The sequence below is a fragment of the Solanum verrucosum genome, unplaced genomic scaffold (genome assembly GCF_900185275.1).
Source record: "Solanum verrucosum unplaced genomic scaffold, falcon-dt-bn FXZP01000144.1, whole genome shotgun sequence".
Taxonomy (NCBI): Eukaryota; Viridiplantae; Streptophyta; class Magnoliopsida; order Solanales; family Solanaceae; genus Solanum; species Solanum verrucosum.
The window spans coordinates 1,266,390-1,287,091 of record NW_026020773.1 but is presented as its reverse complement, the minus strand read 5'-3'; the positions used below and the strand labels follow the sequence as shown (position 1 = coordinate 1,287,091).

The window sequence follows — 20,702 nt, the reverse complement described above, 5'->3', positions numbered from 1 at the left end:
TGTGTATTAAGTTATCTGCTTAATAATCATAAATATGTGATTGTGAATCTAATTATTATTGATGTTAACGTGAGGTTGCCATAGAAACTTGTAAACGTCAAATCCTGGATTCGTCTCCGCAGACGGCTTATAAGCAGTCTACAAGAAAATAATTGTGTGTGTGAATACAAAGAAAAAATAAAGAGAGAATGAGAATGGAAAACATACATAGCATAGAATAAGAGATACCTAGTGGCAGAAAGTAACAAAACTCTGCTATTGTTAGAAAAGCAAAAGCATAAATCAATGTAAAATCCCACAAAAATGTTTTCTAAATTAAATTTCTTTTTCTTAGAAACAGGAGGAAATAGGCACCAATTTCTAAAATCCCACAAAAATGTTACATAACAACTGTAACAGATTTTTCTTTATCATATACAATATCACCCAGCAAAGTACAATCTACTTTTCAACCATAATGCTACTTAAATAACGGGATATTATTCCGGCCAAGGATCTGAAGCTCATCCCCTCCCCTCAGATCTTCAGCATATTCCTTAATCTCTATAGCGGAATCTTCAAGTTCAGGGCTGTCTACAAGTGTGATAATTTTCAATGAATAAATATCCCCAAAACTAGGCGGAATCTCCTCAAGCTTACGACATCCCTCCAGTTTCAATTTCTCAAGTGCAGGAAACGATTCCTCTCCAACCTCCCACCTGGCAAGAGTCACTTGATGCAACTCCAAATATTTGAGATTCTCAAAGTTGTCTTCCTCCCCCATGTTCCATTCTTCCCCCCATATGATTGTATAATAAAGGAACAACTCTTCAAGGTTGGGCAGTCTCGCTATTGTTGATAGTGAATTGGATGTCAGAGGAAACTCATCCAACAACAATATTTTCAAATTCGAAGGGAAGTGAAAATCCCATTGCCGATTTATGGCTGCAGGGGACCCACTGTCATTTATGTTTGAACTTGCAAAATACACATTGAGTTCTTCTAGTTCAGTTAGGAAATCCAATTTCGGGAACCAATGTTGCTCTGCTGAATAATCCCATGATTCCTTGAGATCAAACTTAAGCACTTGAAGATTGGGAAGCCTTTTGAAAATATCCTCTGTATCTTTCGAATAGGAAAGCATGGGTTTCCCTAATATTCTCAAGTTCTCTAACTTTGTGTCCTCTGCTATCAGTATTGATTCATCTGCATCCAAATCAAAGAAAGAACAAGCACTCACGGACAGACCTTGCAACTTTACAAGATCACCAATTCTTGGTAATAGTACCAAGGTTGATCCTTCGTTAAACACCAACAGGATTTCAAGATTCCAGAGGTTTGAGAAAGACAAAGGCAGATATTTAACTTGTGTCCCAATGCTTAAGTACCTCAAATGATTCAACATGCATATTTCTTTCAGCAAAGAATCTTCCACCGTGATAAAAGAGGTATGCAGTTCCAAGGCTCTAAGAAGCCTCAAGTGTCTTAGATGAAATGTAACAGAAGCACTATCGGCCAGCTTGTCTCCATCTATGGTCAAAGAATAGAGGTGTTTACGAGAATGCCTTTTCTTATTTGAATCAAACAGGACAAAATTGTTAAGCCCCAATAACTCGCTGTTATAATGAATGGCCACTATACGTGGCATCAAATCTGAAGAAGAAGATGGTGTACTTGAACTTATATGGTCAAACAACTTTTCCTCTCTTGCTTTTATCAAACAAAATTCATGCACAAGATCATGAAGTTGGTAAGAAGGGTCATCACCTATCTCATTGAAAGCAAATACCAAGCTACTGGAAATTAAGTTATCCAAATAAACCTTCATCACTTCTTTCACACTCTTCATCTCTGTCTGTTCCACAAGTCCTTCAGCATGCCATAAACCATTCAACACAAAGATTAAGATTGCAGTGTCCTTCGGAAAGCTTGCAAGGTAAAGAAAGCATGGCTTGATGTGATGTGGCAAATGGTCATAACTTAATTCTATAACCTTCATCACTTCCACTTCACCGTTCAAAATAAAGGAACTCAAATTATTTCGAACTTCAAGCCACACTGTCTTTTTCTTTTCCAAACCTGCAATGACTCCAGCAATCAGATCAGCCACCAAAGGAAGCCCTTTACAATTTTCGGCTATTTCTTTACCAACATCCAATAGTTCATCAGGGCAACTCTCGTTTCCAAATGCCCTTTTCTCTAATAACTCCCAACTTTCTTCTGATCTTAGCAATCGAAGGTTAAGAGGAGCAGTGTAGAGCTTTCCATGCAAAGCCACTTCCTTTTGTCGAGTTGTCAAAATAATTCTACTTCCTTTCACAACTTCTGGAAAAGGTCTTGTTAACTCATCCCATGTAGTAGTATCCCACACGTCATCTAAGACAATAAGATACCTCTTTCCATACAGTTGTTTCCGTAGTTTATCAGCAACATCAATATTCTCACTCAATTTTGAATCTGAGTCACTAACTTGATTGAAAATTTTATCCAACAACTTCTTCTCGTCATATCCTTGGTCAACCGTGCACCATGCACGAAGGTCGAAATGGCTAGAAACGGATTTATCATTGTATACTTTGTACGCTAAAGTAGTTTTACCTGAACCCGGCATACCAGTGATCGAAATGACATCTAGATCTGCCGGTCCACTGGTGAGCTTTCTAAGTATCAAGTTTGTCTCCTCCTCAAAACCTACAATTATTTTATCAGTTGCCAATGACTTGCTCTCAACTGGTTTCTTGGGAGAGTTCACAACGATGAGACCTCTGTTCTTGGAAATGTTCTCATGTAAATCAGAGACCTCTTCTTTGATAAGCTTCATCTTCTTTATGGTAATGGGAAGTGAGAAAATAAGATGTAAGAGACCATTATCTCGAACAATAATTGAATCTATGACAACTTTTGCCTCATAAGCCACATCTAGAACACGTTCCCAGAGATCTTTATACAATCCTTGCTCAACATTCTCAAAGAACGATCTTATGAATTCCAGGTCTTGTCTCACCAACTCAATTTCTTCCTTTATCAAAGCAATTGAATAAGCATTGGAATCCAGTAAATCATTCAAATGTATGTGTAGTAGATGCATGAAGAGCGGTCCATCACTCATGGGGAAGCAACATTGAGATGAATCCGGGACTTTTAGATAAACATGTTTGAGATCTTCCTTGAGGAGATCAATATTTTCCAGCAACTTCAGGGTTGCACGATTTGTCTCATCGGTACTCTCCTTATTCCTTAATTTCTCTTCTAAGTCGCGAACAAGAGTTGATACTTCCTTGATAAGTGCTCCAACAAGTGCCAATAGATCAAATAATTTGTCATGATGAATAAAGCCCTTGGGCATATCAGAAAGAATAATTAATAGGAACTCAATCATGACATGAATGTTTCGAGCCCCTAAAGTGCTAGGGGTAATAACAGTTACCATGTGCTCCTGTAGATGAATAAGATATTCCCGAAGAATGTCTGGAGAGGTTTCCAGGAGCTGCTTAATGAAGAGTCCAATTTCTACTGAAGTTGAAGCTTTCAAATTTGTATAACACCCGATGTCTTTGCCATCATCATCCAAAATTGGTTGAAGCAGATTCTCAACCTCTTGTCTTTTTCTAGTCATTATATCTTCAAACTGCTCCAAATCGGAATAAGAAAGCTGGACATATGTACAAATAAATGTCAGCTTCAATTTCAGGCTTTCAATTAGATCCACATCAACAGCCTTTTGATCTTCTTCATTCTTTAATCTCTCCATGAAATCCAGAACATTGGCAACGTCCTTGCGAAGAGCAGAAAATGACACCTGCCAAAATAATACATATCAAAATTTTAAAGCCACATAGCTACAATTCAACACTTTACAGTTCACTCTATCAAATAACATACCAATGAGTTGTTTGCTTCTTCATTATCTTTTCGTTTTTCCATGATTCTACTTTTCCTTTCCAAGTTCTCAAGACCTGATGCATAAAAGTACATAAAACTTTATCAGGAGAAAGAAGATGAAATGACAAGAATAATCAATAATTTCACTATTTTCACACGAACTTAAGAGGAGGACTTAATTAGTGGAAGATGATAAAGGTACACTTGCGATTTGAATTGAAGAAAATGACTTGTAAAAATGGGGCTCATCCAGAAACGAGACCAATTGGTACCGAACCTTTCTATCTCTAATAGTGTATAGTAATATATTTTCATTAGTGAAGGGAATCTTTCGTCATCTTAGAAAAAATCTAAAAGATCTGCTTCTATTCACTCCGCACTCTCCAACCCCCTCCCTCTCACCCGGTAAGAATTCACCCGCACTGGATATTAATACCAAACTAATACAACTTATCATGGGTAAGTAATAATTTAATGACGTGAAAGTATACATTAACTAACCACAATTAAGTGATAATGTCGTGCATCTATTGATTTGTTGTAAATCGGTGGTGTGAGTAAGTATTTAGCCCTCTCTCTTTCTCCTGCATTTTGTTTACCTCTCTCTTTGTGCGATCCAACTAACCTACCAAAGTTCTTTCATTTTTCTTACATCACTTTTACTTTTCCATAATTTTACTTCAATAGATATGAGAGTAGCAAATATTAGATGAGTTGACTAACCTTTTTAGTTGATGAAACTATATATCCTCTGCTTGCTTTGTTATTAGATGTATAGAGCTCAAAATTCTGGAAATAAACAGAGGAATAATTAAGACCAAATATGATGCATAGTATTATTCCAAAAAAGTAAGAAAGCAAAAGCATGATTGAATTACAATGGGGACTCACTTGTCTGCCACAAAGGAAAAAGATAAGAAAATTAATCAAACTTTCAATATTCTGCTCACTTTATATCACTTCCTCTGTTTTATTTTATTTGACACTATTTTGTTTGTTGGATATTCTAATAATTTCTTAGGTAAAGGCTCTTATATTGCATGTTTCAAAAAACATAAAGAGGCAACCATGCTAGAAGCAAAATCCAATATGCTATAATTAATGGTCATTTGGTAGTTGTATAAAACAAGGTATTAGAGTCGGTATGACTTATACGACGTTTGGTAGGTGGATAAGAAAAAATTTATTCATGTATATAATTAATACGATGTTTGGTAGGTGGATCATAAAAAAGTTATTCATGTATAAAATTAATATGTCGTTTGGTTAGAATAACATACCTAATATTCATATTACAAGCTCATTTAGAATTGTGGAGATTAATGTTAGCTTGTGAATCTAGATGATGGTGTCCTACGATTTAATTAACAGGGTGGAGTAACATTGCATATCTTATTATGTGAATTCTACAGTGGCAAATGCACCTCTGATTAAGAATGAAGGATTCTAAACACTCCAAATCTTTTGTGTCTACCGCGGTTGCATATTATTGACCTAACGACTATGGTGGGGATCATGTCACTACCCAAATTCCAAAGCTAGGACTAACACCTAGCAAGCCACAACCCGCTAGGAGAACCATTGCATTCAATCACCAAACTCAAATTAAAGTCCGAATTCTCATTCATCCCACCACACCCCGAGACCTCTTATTAAGAGACTTTAAGCATAATCATACTTTTTGACATATTTTTGTTGGACAGGTTGAAGTAATAGGTTGAAAGATGAATCAAATAGCTAGATCTAGATTTAGAAATTCCAAGATTATTAAAATATAATTCATCGACTTCTCAGGTCTTTCAAATACCTAAAGTGCTCAGTGTTGGATGGAATTCATCGACATCACCAAACGCAAAAATTGAGAGCTGGATGGAATCTGTTGAAAAAAAAAAACAAGTGGTTGCCATTTTATATAACATTGAGTGTAGATCCATTTCCACTACAAGAATCAGAATATTGAACAGTATATTTGGTTTCTCTGCAGCAAAATTGTATAAGAACATGATCAAAAGAAGAGAAAAAATTTTCTGTTATATCTTTAGAGTCGTAATGAAAAATGAAATCCCTGGTAGAAACTTGAGACTTTGAAGATAGATCTTACCTTATCACAGTCTGAAGTTTAGCAATATTAGAATCCGTACGTTGTTTGAGAAATAATGTTGAAGAGTGACAAGGTGAGTATGGGAGCAAAATGATTTTGCTAAGTGTAAAGCTCAACAATAGAAAGAAGCTGGATCTACATCTTGGAAAGTTATACATATTTTTAATGTAAAGGCAATTCCAAGATTATTAATAATATACAATTCTGCTGCTTTGTCTGAATGCTTTTAGATGCTCATGGGTATGAAGAATGATATATTAAAATACAATTCATAGTCTTTTTTAATCAGTTATTTGCAGTCTCTTGTCTTGACCTGTAAATTGTAATCTAATACAAGCAGAGCCAATTGTTGAAAATGAAAGAAGAAAAAAAAAATGGTTGCAATTTTATAAAAGTTCATTTGTGACTTTCATCAAACACATTATAGACATTGGCAATTTTCACTAGAAAACACAACAACAACAAAGGTGAGAGTTCATCTACTAAAGAGTGGTTACTTAGATGGTAAGTACCTTCTACATTCAATCTTAAAAAAAGGTGAGAGTTCATCGGAGAGGGTTAAAAAATAAAAAGCAACCCCTAAACAGTTCAGTTGAGACTTTTGTTGAACAGATTGTAGATATATTTTTGCCCTCCAACTTTTGATATGCATAAGTTGACACTTAAATTTGGATCATGTAGTACGCCACGTAGGATGCGGATTGACATGTATGTGTCTACTTGTTTAATTTTATACAAATTTAAGCGTCTACTTGTATACATCAAAAGTTGAAAGTTAGGAGCAGAGTTGGAAGGAATCTAGCCAATTTTTATACAAGTATAATGTAGTAAAAGGATCACAAATAGTTCAGTTAGGACTTTGATAATTTTTCCATCATCAATTTGATTTACTTTTTCTCCAGAATATTATAAAAAGTTGTTTTTGGGGCTGAATTTTGCTTATCTCAATATATGCCTGAATTATAACACTTATATGTAATGTATGAAGAACAGTGTAATTTTCACTTGATTTTTTGGAGTTGTATTCTGACATCATATATGGACATGAATTGTTACAATTCTCCGCCCAAATTTAACTAGAATATTCCAAAATTCAGAAAACTCCAAATACTTGTTTTTCACTTGGAATCTCTCACAAAAAATCAATATTTCTCTGTTGAGATCTGAACATATGGTTCTTATTTCTCAACCACTTCATTGACCAACAAGACACACCCTGAAGTTATATTCATTTCCAAATATCACTCCAATATTCAAATACTCCCTCCGTTTAAAAAAGAATGATCCTATTTCCTTTTAAGTCTGTTTCAAAAAGAATGGTCCCTTTCCTTTTTTGGCAACATTTTAACTTTAACTTTTCACGTGGCATGTTTAAGGCCACAAGATTAAAGGGCAATTTTGTACATTTAACATAACTTTAATTTAGGACCACAAGATTCAAAAGTCTTCTTTATTTTCTTAAACTCCGTGTCAAGTCAAACTAGGCCATTCTTTTTGAAACGGAGGGAGTTGTCACTCCCCGAGCCTACACCCTGGGCGGGACCAGCACCCGGAGACCATTGTTGGCCCCAAGCGAACCCTTGGCCTGGCTTTCTTAACTCAGCGGAAACCTGACTCAACAGAATAACTCAATGCCATGCAAAGTCATAAAACAACTTAACTGATAAAAATCTGGCCCAAAAGGGCAACTCGAGTCTCAAAATAGATATTTACATATATACATAGAGGAGAGACTCAAAACTAACTGATTGATTGTCTATGAAGCCTCTAATATACTGAGATGGATGTTGGGACAGACCCCGCAACATTCTAATAGAACAAAACTAAGTACACAAAAATAATTGAGTCCTCCGGAATGCAAGGAGGCTCACCACTGACTCTGGAGTGCTCAGTTGGATCAACGACGTGCAGGATGCTGATCCGGGGTACCTATATCTGCATCATAATAAGATGCAGGCCAACTGGCATCAGTACATGGAATGTACGAGTATGCGAGCTGGAAAGCTAAACCACGACTTAAGCTTGAAAGGAAATACAGGAGAACACTTACCTTGGCCCTGTACGACTCAAGAATAACTTAACTGAACTCAATATATATATATATATATATATATATATATATATAAATAAGGCAATAAGACACATGCGATATATAAAGCTTTTAAAACATTGCAAACAACTTAGTTCGTTAATGATTGAAGCAATAACAACTCAACTCTATTTATATAAAGGTAGTATAACTTTAGTGGGAGATTCTTTAACCGACAACCACCACTATGAGCCCTAGTGGTGGTACAACGTTTTACCTCACGTTGCTCAAGGACCATCCTATACCTTGCCATGATATAGGACCTTACTTTTGCTTAGTGGATCCACTAGCCTAATCTTACATGATCATCTAAAAAGAATGATACGTCAAGTCCCATGTTGGCGCATGGTTCTTATGGAGAGTTGGGTTAATGTGAACTCACATCCCCAATTCGGCGCTCAATTCTACTCCCAAAATACTTTGGCTCATAAGTGCTTTAAAGACATCTTTCTTTAATTGAGATAATACTCAAAACTTAACCCAAAGGCTCTTTTGGAAAACATGGTTCCTTCCTTACTCAAATGTAAAAACATTTATAAACTTCCTTGGGAATACTTAGTTCCCTAATAGCTTTTGAGAAAATGGACTCAACTTTAAACTCTTGACTTAACTTGAAACCCAAGACTCTTGCTCGACTTGAAACTTGAGACTCTTACTCAACTTGAAAATCTATACTCTTTGTTTGACTTGCAACTTGAACCTTAAAACAACATTATAACGTTCAATAACGACTCTTGAAAAGCTTTAAAGACTTGCTTGGACTTACTTCTTAACTTTACTTGACTTGGCTCTAACTTCACCTTAACTTCGATCCTAACCTGCCTTGAATTGAATTACGGATTTAAGGTATATGATCACATGTTTACGGATGAATTCGGGATGTCTAAATGTACCTTAGAGTGTTAGAAACAACTAGGAACCATAGGTATAATATGTAACATCCGACAATTTGAAGTGGCCTTGAGGGAGCTTGAAATTGGAAAGTAGTCTTTTTTGGAAAAATTTAGAATCTGGAAATTTGGTTAAGTATGGGAAAAAGTGAGTTTTTGGCCAACTTTGAGTAGTCTTAACTTCTAGCTCAGGATGATTTAGGAGTAGTTCCAGTTATGGTTGCGAAGCTCGTGGAATAACCTTTTCAACGCCACCGAGTTTGCTCGATTCCGAGTTCGTATGAGGGAGTTATGCCCTTTAGAAGTTGGGCACTTGGAAGGGAAATCCGTTCGGAAATTAAGGGCATTTTGGTCTTTTCACAAATTATTTTTTCTTTTGAGATTTACATTGTGTGTTAGGCTGATTTTGGATCTTTTTGTCCCATTTTGAAAGAGAAAGAGCTAGGGTTCTTGAGAGTGAAGAAGAGAAGAAGAGAAGAAGAAGAGAGGAAGAGGAGAAAGGAGATTAACAAGATCTTTGTGGATTTTCGTCGGGGGTGATCCCTATCAAGGTATGTGAGTTCTTTGTGTGGGTTGATCCTTTCCCCCCATACACCCCAAGCTTATTCTATGCTTTGAGAAAAGATTGGAATTTGTTGTTGAAGTTATTGTTCGTTGTGAGACATGATTGGGTTGTGTATTTTGTTGAAATCTATTGTATGTTTGATGGAATTATGATCCTAAGAGTTATGACCCTATTGAAGTTGATTCACCAGAAATTTTCAGGAAATTTTCGCTCTCGATTCCCATCGACGGACGTGACCTACGGACCGTAGATCGATTGACGGTCCGTACTGGTCAACCGTCAATTGGGACAGAAGTTGGGCTTTTTGGGGCATCGATCTACGGGCACGACCTACGGTCCGTAACCTGATCTACGGACCGTAAGTCCAGACCGTAGGTCAACACTTAATCTTTTTTTTAAAAATGAAATCCTGGGGAAATCTCTGACGTGAACTACGGACCTGCAGGACGGACCGTAAGTCCATATACGGTCCGTAGATGCCATCTGTGTCACCAGAAATGTGAAGTCTCAGCCAAGTTTTCCCCATTCTTTTCTCACTTTCTCATGCATGTTCTCAAGTATTATACCTATGTTGTATAGTTGTTCCGGCACTCCAAAGTACGTCTAAGCATTCAAGAATCCCTCCATAACATGTGATCGAACACCTTGAATTCATTATTCCGTTTTCAAGGAAAGATAGTTCCCAATTCAAGTGAAGTTAGTTTCCAAGTCAAGTGAAGTCAAGCTTAGAAGTAAGTAAGTCAAAGCAAGTCTTTAAGGTCTTCCAAGAGTTTTCATTGAACGTTTTAACTTCATTTCAAGGCTCAAGTTCCAAGTTAAGTATTGAGTTTCAAGCCAAAAGTTGCAAGTCAAGTAGAGAGTTTAAAGTTGAGTTCTTTTCTCAGAGTTATTAGGGAACTAAGTATTCCCAAAGAAGTTTTAAAGAAATGTTTTTACATTTAAACAAGGTTGGAAACTAAGATTTCCAAAAGAGCCTTCGGGCTAGTTTTTGAGTAATTATCTCATATCAGCAGGAAGAAATGTGTTTTAAAAACATAAGAGCCAGTACATTTTTGGGAATAGTATCGAGCACCGAATTGGGGGAGCGTTCAAAGAACCCACAGCCCCCATAGAACCATGTTAGCCACCATGGGTAGAAAGGGATCATACTTTTTAGATGAATCCTTTCCAGATTAGACTAGTGGATCCATTAGGCAGTTCAGGTCTTATACCTTTGGCCGGGTATAAGATGCTCTGGCAGCGTGAGGTCGATCGCTGTATCATCACTATAGCTCTTATGTGATGGTTGTCGGTTAGAGAAACTCCCACAGCAGTTATTGTATTTTATACATAGAAATTATTGTATTTTTATATACATCAGTTCATTGTATTTCTATATACATTTCAGGCTTATTGTATCCTTGTATACACACAGAGTTTGTAGCATGTTTTAAACAGTCTTTCTTTATATCGCACTTGTTTTAAATTGCCTTATATTGAAAGAAGTCAGTCAGGTTGGGTGGAGTTGAGCCAGGTAAGCTATTCAGTTTCTTCCAGATTTCATTCTAGCCTTTGTTGCTTAGTTTTCCAGCTCGCATACTCGTACATTCCATGTACTGATGCCAGTTGGCCTGCATCGTTTGATGATGCAGATTCAGGTACCCCGGATCAGCATCCTGCACGTCGTTGATCCAGCTGAGCACTCCAAAGTCAGTGGTGAGCCTCCTTGCATTCCGGAGGACTCAATTATTTTGTGTTCTTAGTTTTCTTTGTTTTATTAGGATGTTGCGGGGTCTGTCCCAACATCCATCTCAGTATTTTAGAGGCTTCATAGACAGGCAGTCAGTCAGCTAGTTTTGAGTCTCTTATCTATGTATATATGTAAATACTCTAATTTGAGACCCGAGGTGCCTTTATGGCCAGATTTGTATCAGTTAAGTTGTCTTATGATTTTGCTTTGCATGAAGTTATTTCATTGAGTTAGGTTTCCGCTGAGTTAAGAAAGCCAGGCCAAGGGTTCACTTGGGGCCAGCAATGGTCTCCGAGTGCCGGTCCCGCCCAGGGTGTAGGCTCGGGGTGTGACATAATACCTAGGAACATGCATGAGAAAGCATGGAAAGAATGAGGGAACATGGCGTCCTTGGCTCTCTGCAAGGCGCAGAGCGCCAGACCTTGAAGCTCAGAAGGCACCTGCTGGCGCTCTGAGAGGCGCGCCGCCGCAAGGGCTGGACTTCAAAGTCCCCTTTGGGGCGCGCTGGCAGGTGCGACGCGCCAGCCCCTTCCCCAGAAAACTCGACTTTTCTCCCCCTTTTCTTCAACTCTAAACCATCCTTACTCCAATGGATTTAACCCCAAACACTAAGGATCATCAATATCTCAACATACACTAGATTACAACACAAATACACAACCCAATCATGTCCCACAACCAACAATAATTTCAACAACAACAACTAACAACTTCAACAACTCCAACAACTTCAACAACAAATCCAATCTTTTCTCAAATCATAAAAATGAGCTTGGTGTGTGGGGGAAAGGATCAACCCACACAAAGAACTCACATACCTTGATAGGGATCACCCCCGACAATATCCACGAGGATCCTTGACGGAAACTCCTTGCTTGATCTTCTCTTCCTCCTCTTCTTCTCCTCTTCTTCTCTTCTTCCTCTCTCAAGCCCTAGCTTTCACTCTTTAAAATGGGACCAAATGATCCAAATATCAGCCTAACACAACAATATAATCCCAAAAGAAATGGCTAGGGAAAAGACCAAAATGCCCTTAAAATTTCCGGACGGATTCCCTGCCAACTGCCCAACTTTCCAAGGGCATAACTCGCTCATACGAACTCGGAATTGAGCAAACTCGGTGGCGTTGGAAAGATCGTTCCAAGGAATTTCCAAACATAGTGGAACTACTCCTAAACCATCCTGAGCTAGGAGTTATGACCGCTCAAAGTTGGCCAAAAACTCACTGATTTCCACACTTAGCCAAATTTCCAGATTTTCAATTTTATTCCAAAAATGACTATTTCCGATTTTTAAGCCTCTTCATAGATATTTCAAATTACCGGATATTACAGGAGTAACATTTTTCAACTTTTTCCCAAATACATCTTTTTTTTCAAATTTCAATATATTGTGCTTGTTTATTGCTAGAAAGTTCCAACAGACTGAATTCCAATTGCATAATGTAATTAGTCTTCAAAAAGAGTACATGACAACACCATTTTCATCAGAGGAGCAAATTGAACATGCTCATAATATTACCCATCCAAAACATAATAGTATTTGTACTACTAATCCCTCGGTCAAGGGAGAAATTGATGGTGTATGAGCTTCAAATGCCATCTCCAATAGCCTTTAGCTCCCATGTTCCATCGACTAGAACCAGCACGCTAAAACTACGCAAGGGGCACGAGCAAAAAAGTGTGGAGGAAGATCAATGTAGAACTGATACCTGCAGTTTTTCCTATACAGAGGCCATGGAGCAATTCCCTGTTCTATATGACGTTGATTCTGATGAATCTCCGTCCACGGTCCAAACAACATCAGGCATGTCGAACCTCCATCCTGCCACTGTCCTGTATATGTAGAGTTTCTCGACAGGGCAACTTTCTAGCCTCATATCCAGATGACCGCTCTCATCTTGCAGCTCACATGCTCCATAACTTACTGAACAAGAAGACATCCAAGATATCGCATCGTCTCCAGCCTTGCAGCATTGACCAACAGAGCCTTGTCATTGCCGAAGGGGAAGTCTCTGGTCTCCAACTTACAAAGGCTTTCAAAACCAGAGTGGAGGCCTAGATCACATTCCCCACAAAAGCTATGGAGAGCATCTCTAGCTTTTTAGCATGGGCCCCCATGTGATGAAACATGTGATCCATAAGGAAGCCAGAAAGGGAAAGTGGCCGCAATCCCTTGCAGTGATGGACGATGGCCCCAAAACCAGCATTGAGCTTTTCAGGGGTTAGGTAATCAGAAGTTTGAGGCTTGAACGAAATCGGATCAAGTTAGGACGGTTCCTTGCAATAGCAACCAAGGCAGCATTTGTCATTTGGCAGCCGAAGTATAGAACCGAGTGGACCCAGCTGAGATAGCAACAAGTCCTCTCTCTGTCAAGGATACATTCAGTTCTTGCACATAAGGAAATTCCCTAATTATGCTCTTCAAGGTAAGGTCCTTACAATAGTTGGCCATCTCCTCAAGACTGATATCTTCAATATAATCTAGCACCTGCAGTCGCATTCAAATACGTGAGTCTATGGTGGACCAGATGTATAAACGGAACCCAAAACTTGGAAACAACATAACTTCCGCAGAAACAAAGTCGCGATTTAAATGGAAATCTAGCACCAAGGGATGCATGATTTAACCTACAACAAAGTTGAGATAGCACATCCTACATTCACAGAGGATTTTTAAAACCACTTACTGTTCCAAACAAGGCCAAACCTATTTGAACATCTTGATCATTAGATAGAGCAACCTCTCAACTCCAAATGCTTATCGATGGTGATTCTTCATGCACGTGCATTATGCATCACAATTCAAACTCATTGCACGTGAATTTCCCACGTCTCGATAACTTCATTGCCTGAAGAGTTTTCACATGTTTTTGATGATGGTATTTCTTGAGAGATTTACATAAACACAGATATAAGATAACTTTCATACAGAACCTTTTGTTTTATTTTCCATCATAGCAGAGGGTTGAATAATAGCAATACTTGTTCACTGCAACAGAATAAAAGAACAAGGAGGGAAACAGCAATAAAATGTTGAGGTGTTCTCAAGCACGGGAAAGGATTCCTCTCCAACCTACCACTTGAAAAAGTGTCACATCATCCAACTCCAAAAAATTGATATTCTCAAAGGTCCCTTCCTCCCCCATGTTCCATTCTCCCCCCCTCCCCCCCTACTCCCCCCGAATGATTGTGTTCTCAAGGGACAACCATTCAAGGTTGATCATTTATTGGTCAAAGTCACTGAGCAATAACATACTTACACATGATACTTATTGACACTTCCGAAACAGCACAACAAAGGACAGATAGCATTTCTCAGAACACTAACCATATGCATCAGGCTTCTACTATACTTTCTACATTGATCTTGAAATCTCCCTCCGCATAGTATGTGCTTGTCACCTTAGAGTTGGAACCACCATCTGGTGACTGCTCAAACTTCACCTCATTAAGTTATTTTTTTGAGTTTTTCTACCAAAGCTCATCAATCCTATACTTAATGGACTTAAAGTTGCCACCTTCAGAAAAGAAGCCATGGTTAGAAGAATATTAGTGATTAAAATGAGAGTCTATCCAAAATTCAAAAAGAATTAACTAGGATGAAGAATGTTGTATAGAAGAACCTATTTGAACATCTTGATCATAACATACAGCAGCCTTCAACTCCAAATGTTTATCGATGGCTGATTCTTGGTGCATGTGAATTCCACCATGCTGCAACACAATTCAAACTCTTTGCTGCATTGGAATTTCTCGGTAACTTTATTACCTGAGAGTTTTCACATGTTTGTGATGATGGTATTTCTTAAAAGATTTACAAGAAACTTGAAAAAATTGAGGTATAGGATAACTTGCATATGGTACAGAGGTGGCCAACCTTTTGTCTGACTTTAAATTGATGGTATTTCTTAAAAGTATGTTCTCTTTAAAATAAATGCTTGCCATTTGACTCGAAAGTGTTTAGTAATAGAAACACTTTATTATGTGAACGGGCTGGGCTGGTTGATGTATTCAACCTTTTCTTTAACAAACATAAAAGGTTATTTATATCATATTATGCAATATTTCAATTAGCAAATGGATACGTTGATTTGAATTTTGAAAGCTCTATGTCGACGCTTTTGTTGGAAAAATTTAGTACTGTTAAACTCTTCAAATATATTTCTCAAATATTTCTACTTAGTATTCACAAACAGACAGTTCAGTTGAGTCTTTCATCAAACACATTGTACACATCTTTTAACAAGAATCAGAACAGCAAAAGAATGGAGAAGAACCTGTTCACATATAATGCTACTCAAATAACGGGATATTCTTCCGGCCAACGACTTGAAGCTCATCTCCTCCCCTCATATCTTCAGCATATTCCTTAATCTTCATAGAGGAATCTTCAAGTTGAGGGCTCTTTACAAGTTTGATAATTTTGAGTGACCAAATATCCCCAAAACTAGGCGGAATCTCCTCAAGCTTACAATATCCCTCCAGTTTTAATTTCTCAAGTGCAGGAAAGGATTCCTCTCCAACCTCCCACTTGGAAAGAGTCACTTGATACAACTTCAATAATGTGAGATTCTCAAAGGTGTCTTCCTCCCCCATGTTCCATTCTTCCCCATGGATGATTGTACGATAAAGGGACAACTCTTCAAGGTTGGGCAGTCTCACTAATTTTGATAGTGAATCGGATGTCAGACGAAAGTCACCCAACCTCAATTTTTTCAAACTCGAAGGGAAGTGAAAATCCCATGGCCGATTTATGGCTGCAGAGGACCCACTGTCATCTGTGTTTGAACTTTTAAAACCTACAGTAAGGTCTTCTAGTTCAGTTAGGCAATCCAATTTCGGGAACCAGTATTGCTCTGTTGAATAATCCCATGATTCCTTGAGTTCAATCTGAAGCACTTGAAGATTGGGAAGCCTTTTGAAAATATCCTCTGTATCTTTCAATACAAAAGCACGAGTTTGTGTATATATCTCAAGTTCTCTAACTCTGTGTCCTCTGCTATCAGTATTGGCTCATCTGCATCCATATCAAAGAAAGAACAAGCAGTCGTGATCAGCAGTCACAACTTTACAAGATGCCAAATTCTCGGTAATAGTATCAAGGTTGATTCTTCGTTATCCACCCACAGGATTTCTAGATTCCAGAGGTTTGAGAAAGACAAAGGCAGAGATTTAACTTGTGTCCCAATTCTTAAGAACCTCAAATGATTCAACATGCATATTTCATTCAGCAAAGAATCTTTCACATTGATATCCAGGAACAACACTCTAAGAAGCCTCAAGTGTCTTAGGTGAAATGTATCAGAGAGACAATCGTCCAGCTTGTCTCCATTTATCCTCAAAGAAAAGAGGTGTTTACCAGAATGCCTTTTCTTAGTTGAACTGAACAGCACAAAATTAAGCCCAAAGTGCTCCTCATCATCATCAATGGTAATTTGACGTGACAACAAATCTGATGGAGCACTTGAACTTATCAAATCAAAGAACTTTTCCTTTCTTGCTTTTATCAAACAAAAGTCATGCACAAGATCATGAAGTTGGCAACTCGGTTCATCACCTATCTCATTGAAATAAATTACCAAGCTACTGGAAATTAAATCATCCAAATAAATCTTCACCACTTCTTCCATACTCTTCATTTCCGTCTTTTCCACAAACCCTTCAGCAACCCATATAGCTTTCAACTCATAGATTGGCATTGCACTGTCCTTTGGCAAACTAGTAAAGTACAGCAAGCATGGCTTGAGGTGATCAGGTAAGTGGTCATAACTTATTTCTATAACTTTCATCACTTCCACTTCATTCTTCAAAATAAAGGAATGCAAATTATTTAGAAATTCAAGCCACACACTCTTTTTCTTTTCCCTCCCAGCAATGACTCCAGCAATCAGATCAGCCACCAAAGGAAGCCCTTTACAATTTTCGGCTATTTCTTTACCAACATCCAATAGTTCATCAGGGCAACTCTTGTTTCCAAATGCCCTTTTCTCTAATAACTCCCAACTTTCTTCTGATCTTAGCAATCGAAGATTAAGAGGAGCAGTGTAGAGCTTCCCATGCAAAGCCACTTCCTTTTTTCGAGTTGTCAAAATAATTCTACTTCCTTTCTCAACTTCTGGAAAAGGTCATGTTAACTCATCCCATGTAGTAATATCCCACACATCATCTAAGACAATAAGATACCTCTTTCCATACAGTTGTTTCCGTAGCTTATCAGCAACATCAATATTCTCACTTAATTTTGAATCTGTGTCACTAACTTGATTGAAAATTTTATCGAACAACTTCTTCTCGTCATATCCTTGGTCGACCATGCACCATGCACGAAGGTCGAAATGGCTAGAAACTGATTTATCATTGTATACTTTGTACGCCAAAGTAGTTTTACCTGAACCCGGCATACCAGTGATCGAAATGACATCTAGATCTGCCGGTCCACTGGTGAGCTTTCTAAGTATCAAGTTTGTCTCCTCCTCAAAACCTACAATTATTTTATCAGTTGTCAATGACTTTCTCTCAACTGGTTTCTTGGGAGACTTCACAACAGTGAGACCTCTGTTCTTGGGAATCTTCTCATTTAAATCAGTGACCTCTTCTTTGATAAGCTTCATCTTCTTTATGGTAATGGGAAGTGAGAAAATAAGATGTAAGAGACCATTTTCTCTAACAATAATTGAATCAATGACATCTTTTACCTCATATGCCACATCTAAACCACGTGCCCAAAGATCTTTATACATTTCTTGTTCAACATTCACCAAGAACGAACTTATGAATTCTAGGTCTTGCTTCACCAGCTCAATTTCTTCCCTTATCAAAGCAATTGAATAAGCATTGGAATCTAATAAATCATTTAAGTGTCTCTGTAACAGATGCATGAAAAGCGGTCCATCACTCATGGGGAAGCAACATTGAGATGAATCCGGGGCTTTCATATAAACATGTTTGAGGTCTTTCTTGAGGAGTTCAATATTTTCCAGCAAGTCTAGAGTTGCACGGTTTGTCTCATCGGTACCCTCTTTATTCCTTAATTTCTCTTCCAAGTCGCGTACAAGAGTTGATACCTCCCCGGTAAGTGCTCCAACATGAGCCAAGAGATCAAAAAGTTTGTCATGATGAATAAAATCCTTGGGCATATCAGAAAGAATAATCAATAGGAATTCCATCATGACATGAATGTTTCGAGCCCCTGAAGTGCTAGGGGTAATAACAGTTACCATATGCTCTTGTAGATGAATCAAATATTCTCTGAGAATGTCCGGAGAGGTTTCCAGAAGCTTCTTAATGAAGCGTCCAACTTCTGCTGAAGTTGAAGCTTTCAAATTTGTATAACATATGTGCATAACCTCCAGTTCAGTTGGAACAATCTTCAAGAGTAGATGTGCTAGCTTGAAGAGTCGAGAGTCTTCATCAGTTTGATCATCCTCATCTAGCTCGGAGAGTTGAGCATTTTCTTTAGTCTGATCATCCTCATCTAGCTCGGAGAGTTGAGCATTTTCATCAGTCTGATCATCCTCATCTAGATCGGAGATTTGAGAGTCTTCATCAGTTTGATCATCCTCATCTAGCTCGGCGAGTTGAGAATCTTCATCAGTTTGATCATCCTCATCTAGCTCGGAGAGTTGAGAGTCTTCATCAGTCTGATCCTCCCAAAGGAAGTATCCTACTCTCTCAGCCATGAGACGAAACAGAGGTAAGACATTCTCAACCATCTCATGCATAATGAAACCATTCACTATCAACCCATGGAAATCTCTTACATTGCCACATACATTCTGAAGAACCTCATATTCAGTCACTCCAGGAAACATCTTTTCAGCACGATGCTTGGATAGATGATGGAGATTCAGGAGGAGGAAGTTCAACTGCTCCTCAGTCATGGTGGCGCTTGATGTAGAACGATGATCTGAGCTGATATAATGATCGATATTATCCCTGAGGCTAGCAAGGACATGATGCATGTTGTATTTACACGGGCCGTTGTTGCCAACATCATATAAAATTGATCGAAGCAGATTCTCAACCTGCTGTCCTTTGGCAGTCATTACATCTTCAAACTGCTCCAAACCGGAATAAGAAAGCTGGACATATGTACAAATAAATGCCAGATCCACATCAAGAGCTTTTTTATTTTCATCATTCTTTAATAACTCTAGGAAATCCCGAAGATCGGCAATGTCCTTGCGAAGAGCAGAAAATAACACCTGCCAAAAGATGAAATGTCATATCAAATATTCAAAGCCACATATCTACAATATAATACTTTACAGTTTAATTACTCTATCAAATAACATACCAATGAGTTGTTTGCTTCTTCTTTCTCTATTTCTCCTTCATTATTTTTTCGTTTTTCCATGATTCCAATTTTCCTTTCAAGTTCTCAAGACCTGATGCATAAAAAGTACATAAAAACTTTATCAGGTAAGAATTCACCCGCACTGGATAAGGTCATGCATCTATTGATTTGTTGTAAACAACTGCTAGTGTGAGTAAGTATTTAGCCCAATTCCATAATTTTACTTCAATAGAGATGGAAGTAGCAAATTATTAGATGAGTTGACTAACCTTTTTAGTTGATGAAACTATATATCCTCTGCTTGCTTTGTTATTTGATCAAAATTCTGGAAATAAACAATGGAATAATTAAGACCAAATATGATGCATAGTATTATTTCAAAAAAGTAAGAAAGCAAAAGCATGAATCAATTACAATGGGCCCTCCTCACTTGTCTGCCACAAAGGAAAAAGATGAGAAAATTAATCAAACTTTCAATAATCTGCTCACTTTATATCACTTCCTCCGTTTTGTTGTATTTGACACTACTATGTAGGATCTTGAGAGGGGAGCATGGGTTCACGTGAACCCGGTGACCCTTCTCTGCATACGTCTCTGCCCTCCAAGATACAACAATCCAACAACGTCGTACAACTCAAACAATTCCAGATTAGTTGAAAAGTCCAAAGCTCCACAAAAAGAACATCTTCCGTCAACATATAATTACTCTCTTTTATATAGTGAATATAGCTGAAGACTTAGAATATTATATTTTTCTCTGTCTCAGCTCTCTCTTTCACTACATTAATTTTATATATATATATATATATATATATATATTATATTACCTTAAAAGCATGAACTCCTAACTAGAATGTTAAATTACTATAATATCCTTAACTTAGGTTGTGACTTTTTCCATGAGATGTGACTTTTCCGATAAGTTGTAACTTTTCCAAAGGGTTGAGACTTTTCGAAAATGTCATGACTTTTCAGATAAGACACAAAAAACACTTGTTCATACTAACCTTTGATGAATATAAATAGAGGAGCTTCCTCTCATTTTTCAACCACAATTTTTTTTAATCTTCTACTCTTCTTCTTCTTGCATTTTAAAATTTTGTGTGATTTATTGTCGTTGAGTGAGTTTGAAGTTTAGCGGAATATGAGGTACCACTATTCTGATGAAG

At 37.7% G+C, this 20,702-nt stretch overlaps 1 protein-coding gene and 1 pseudogene across 1 annotated transcript; both read right to left on the bottom strand.

Moving 5' to 3' along the window:
- Nucleotides 1-460: 460 nt before the first annotated feature.
- On the bottom strand, nt 461-4,623 carry LOC125812857 (putative late blight resistance protein homolog R1A-3). The gene is made up of 3 exons (XM_049492313.1): nt 4,585-4,623; nt 3,862-3,935; nt 461-3,778 (listed from the first exon to the last, which is right to left on the bottom strand). The coding sequence occupies exons 2-3, from the start codon at nt 3,901-3,903 to the stop codon at nt 461-463; spliced, it is 3,360 nt and encodes a 1,119-aa protein (XP_049348270.1). The 5' UTR covers nt 3,904-3,935; nt 4,585-4,623.
- Nucleotides 4,624-15,520: 10,897 nt separating this feature from the next.
- On the bottom strand, nt 15,521-19,603 carry LOC125812976 (putative late blight resistance protein homolog R1A-3; annotated as a pseudogene).
- Between the last annotated feature and the right edge of the window lie 1,099 nt (nt 19,604-20,702).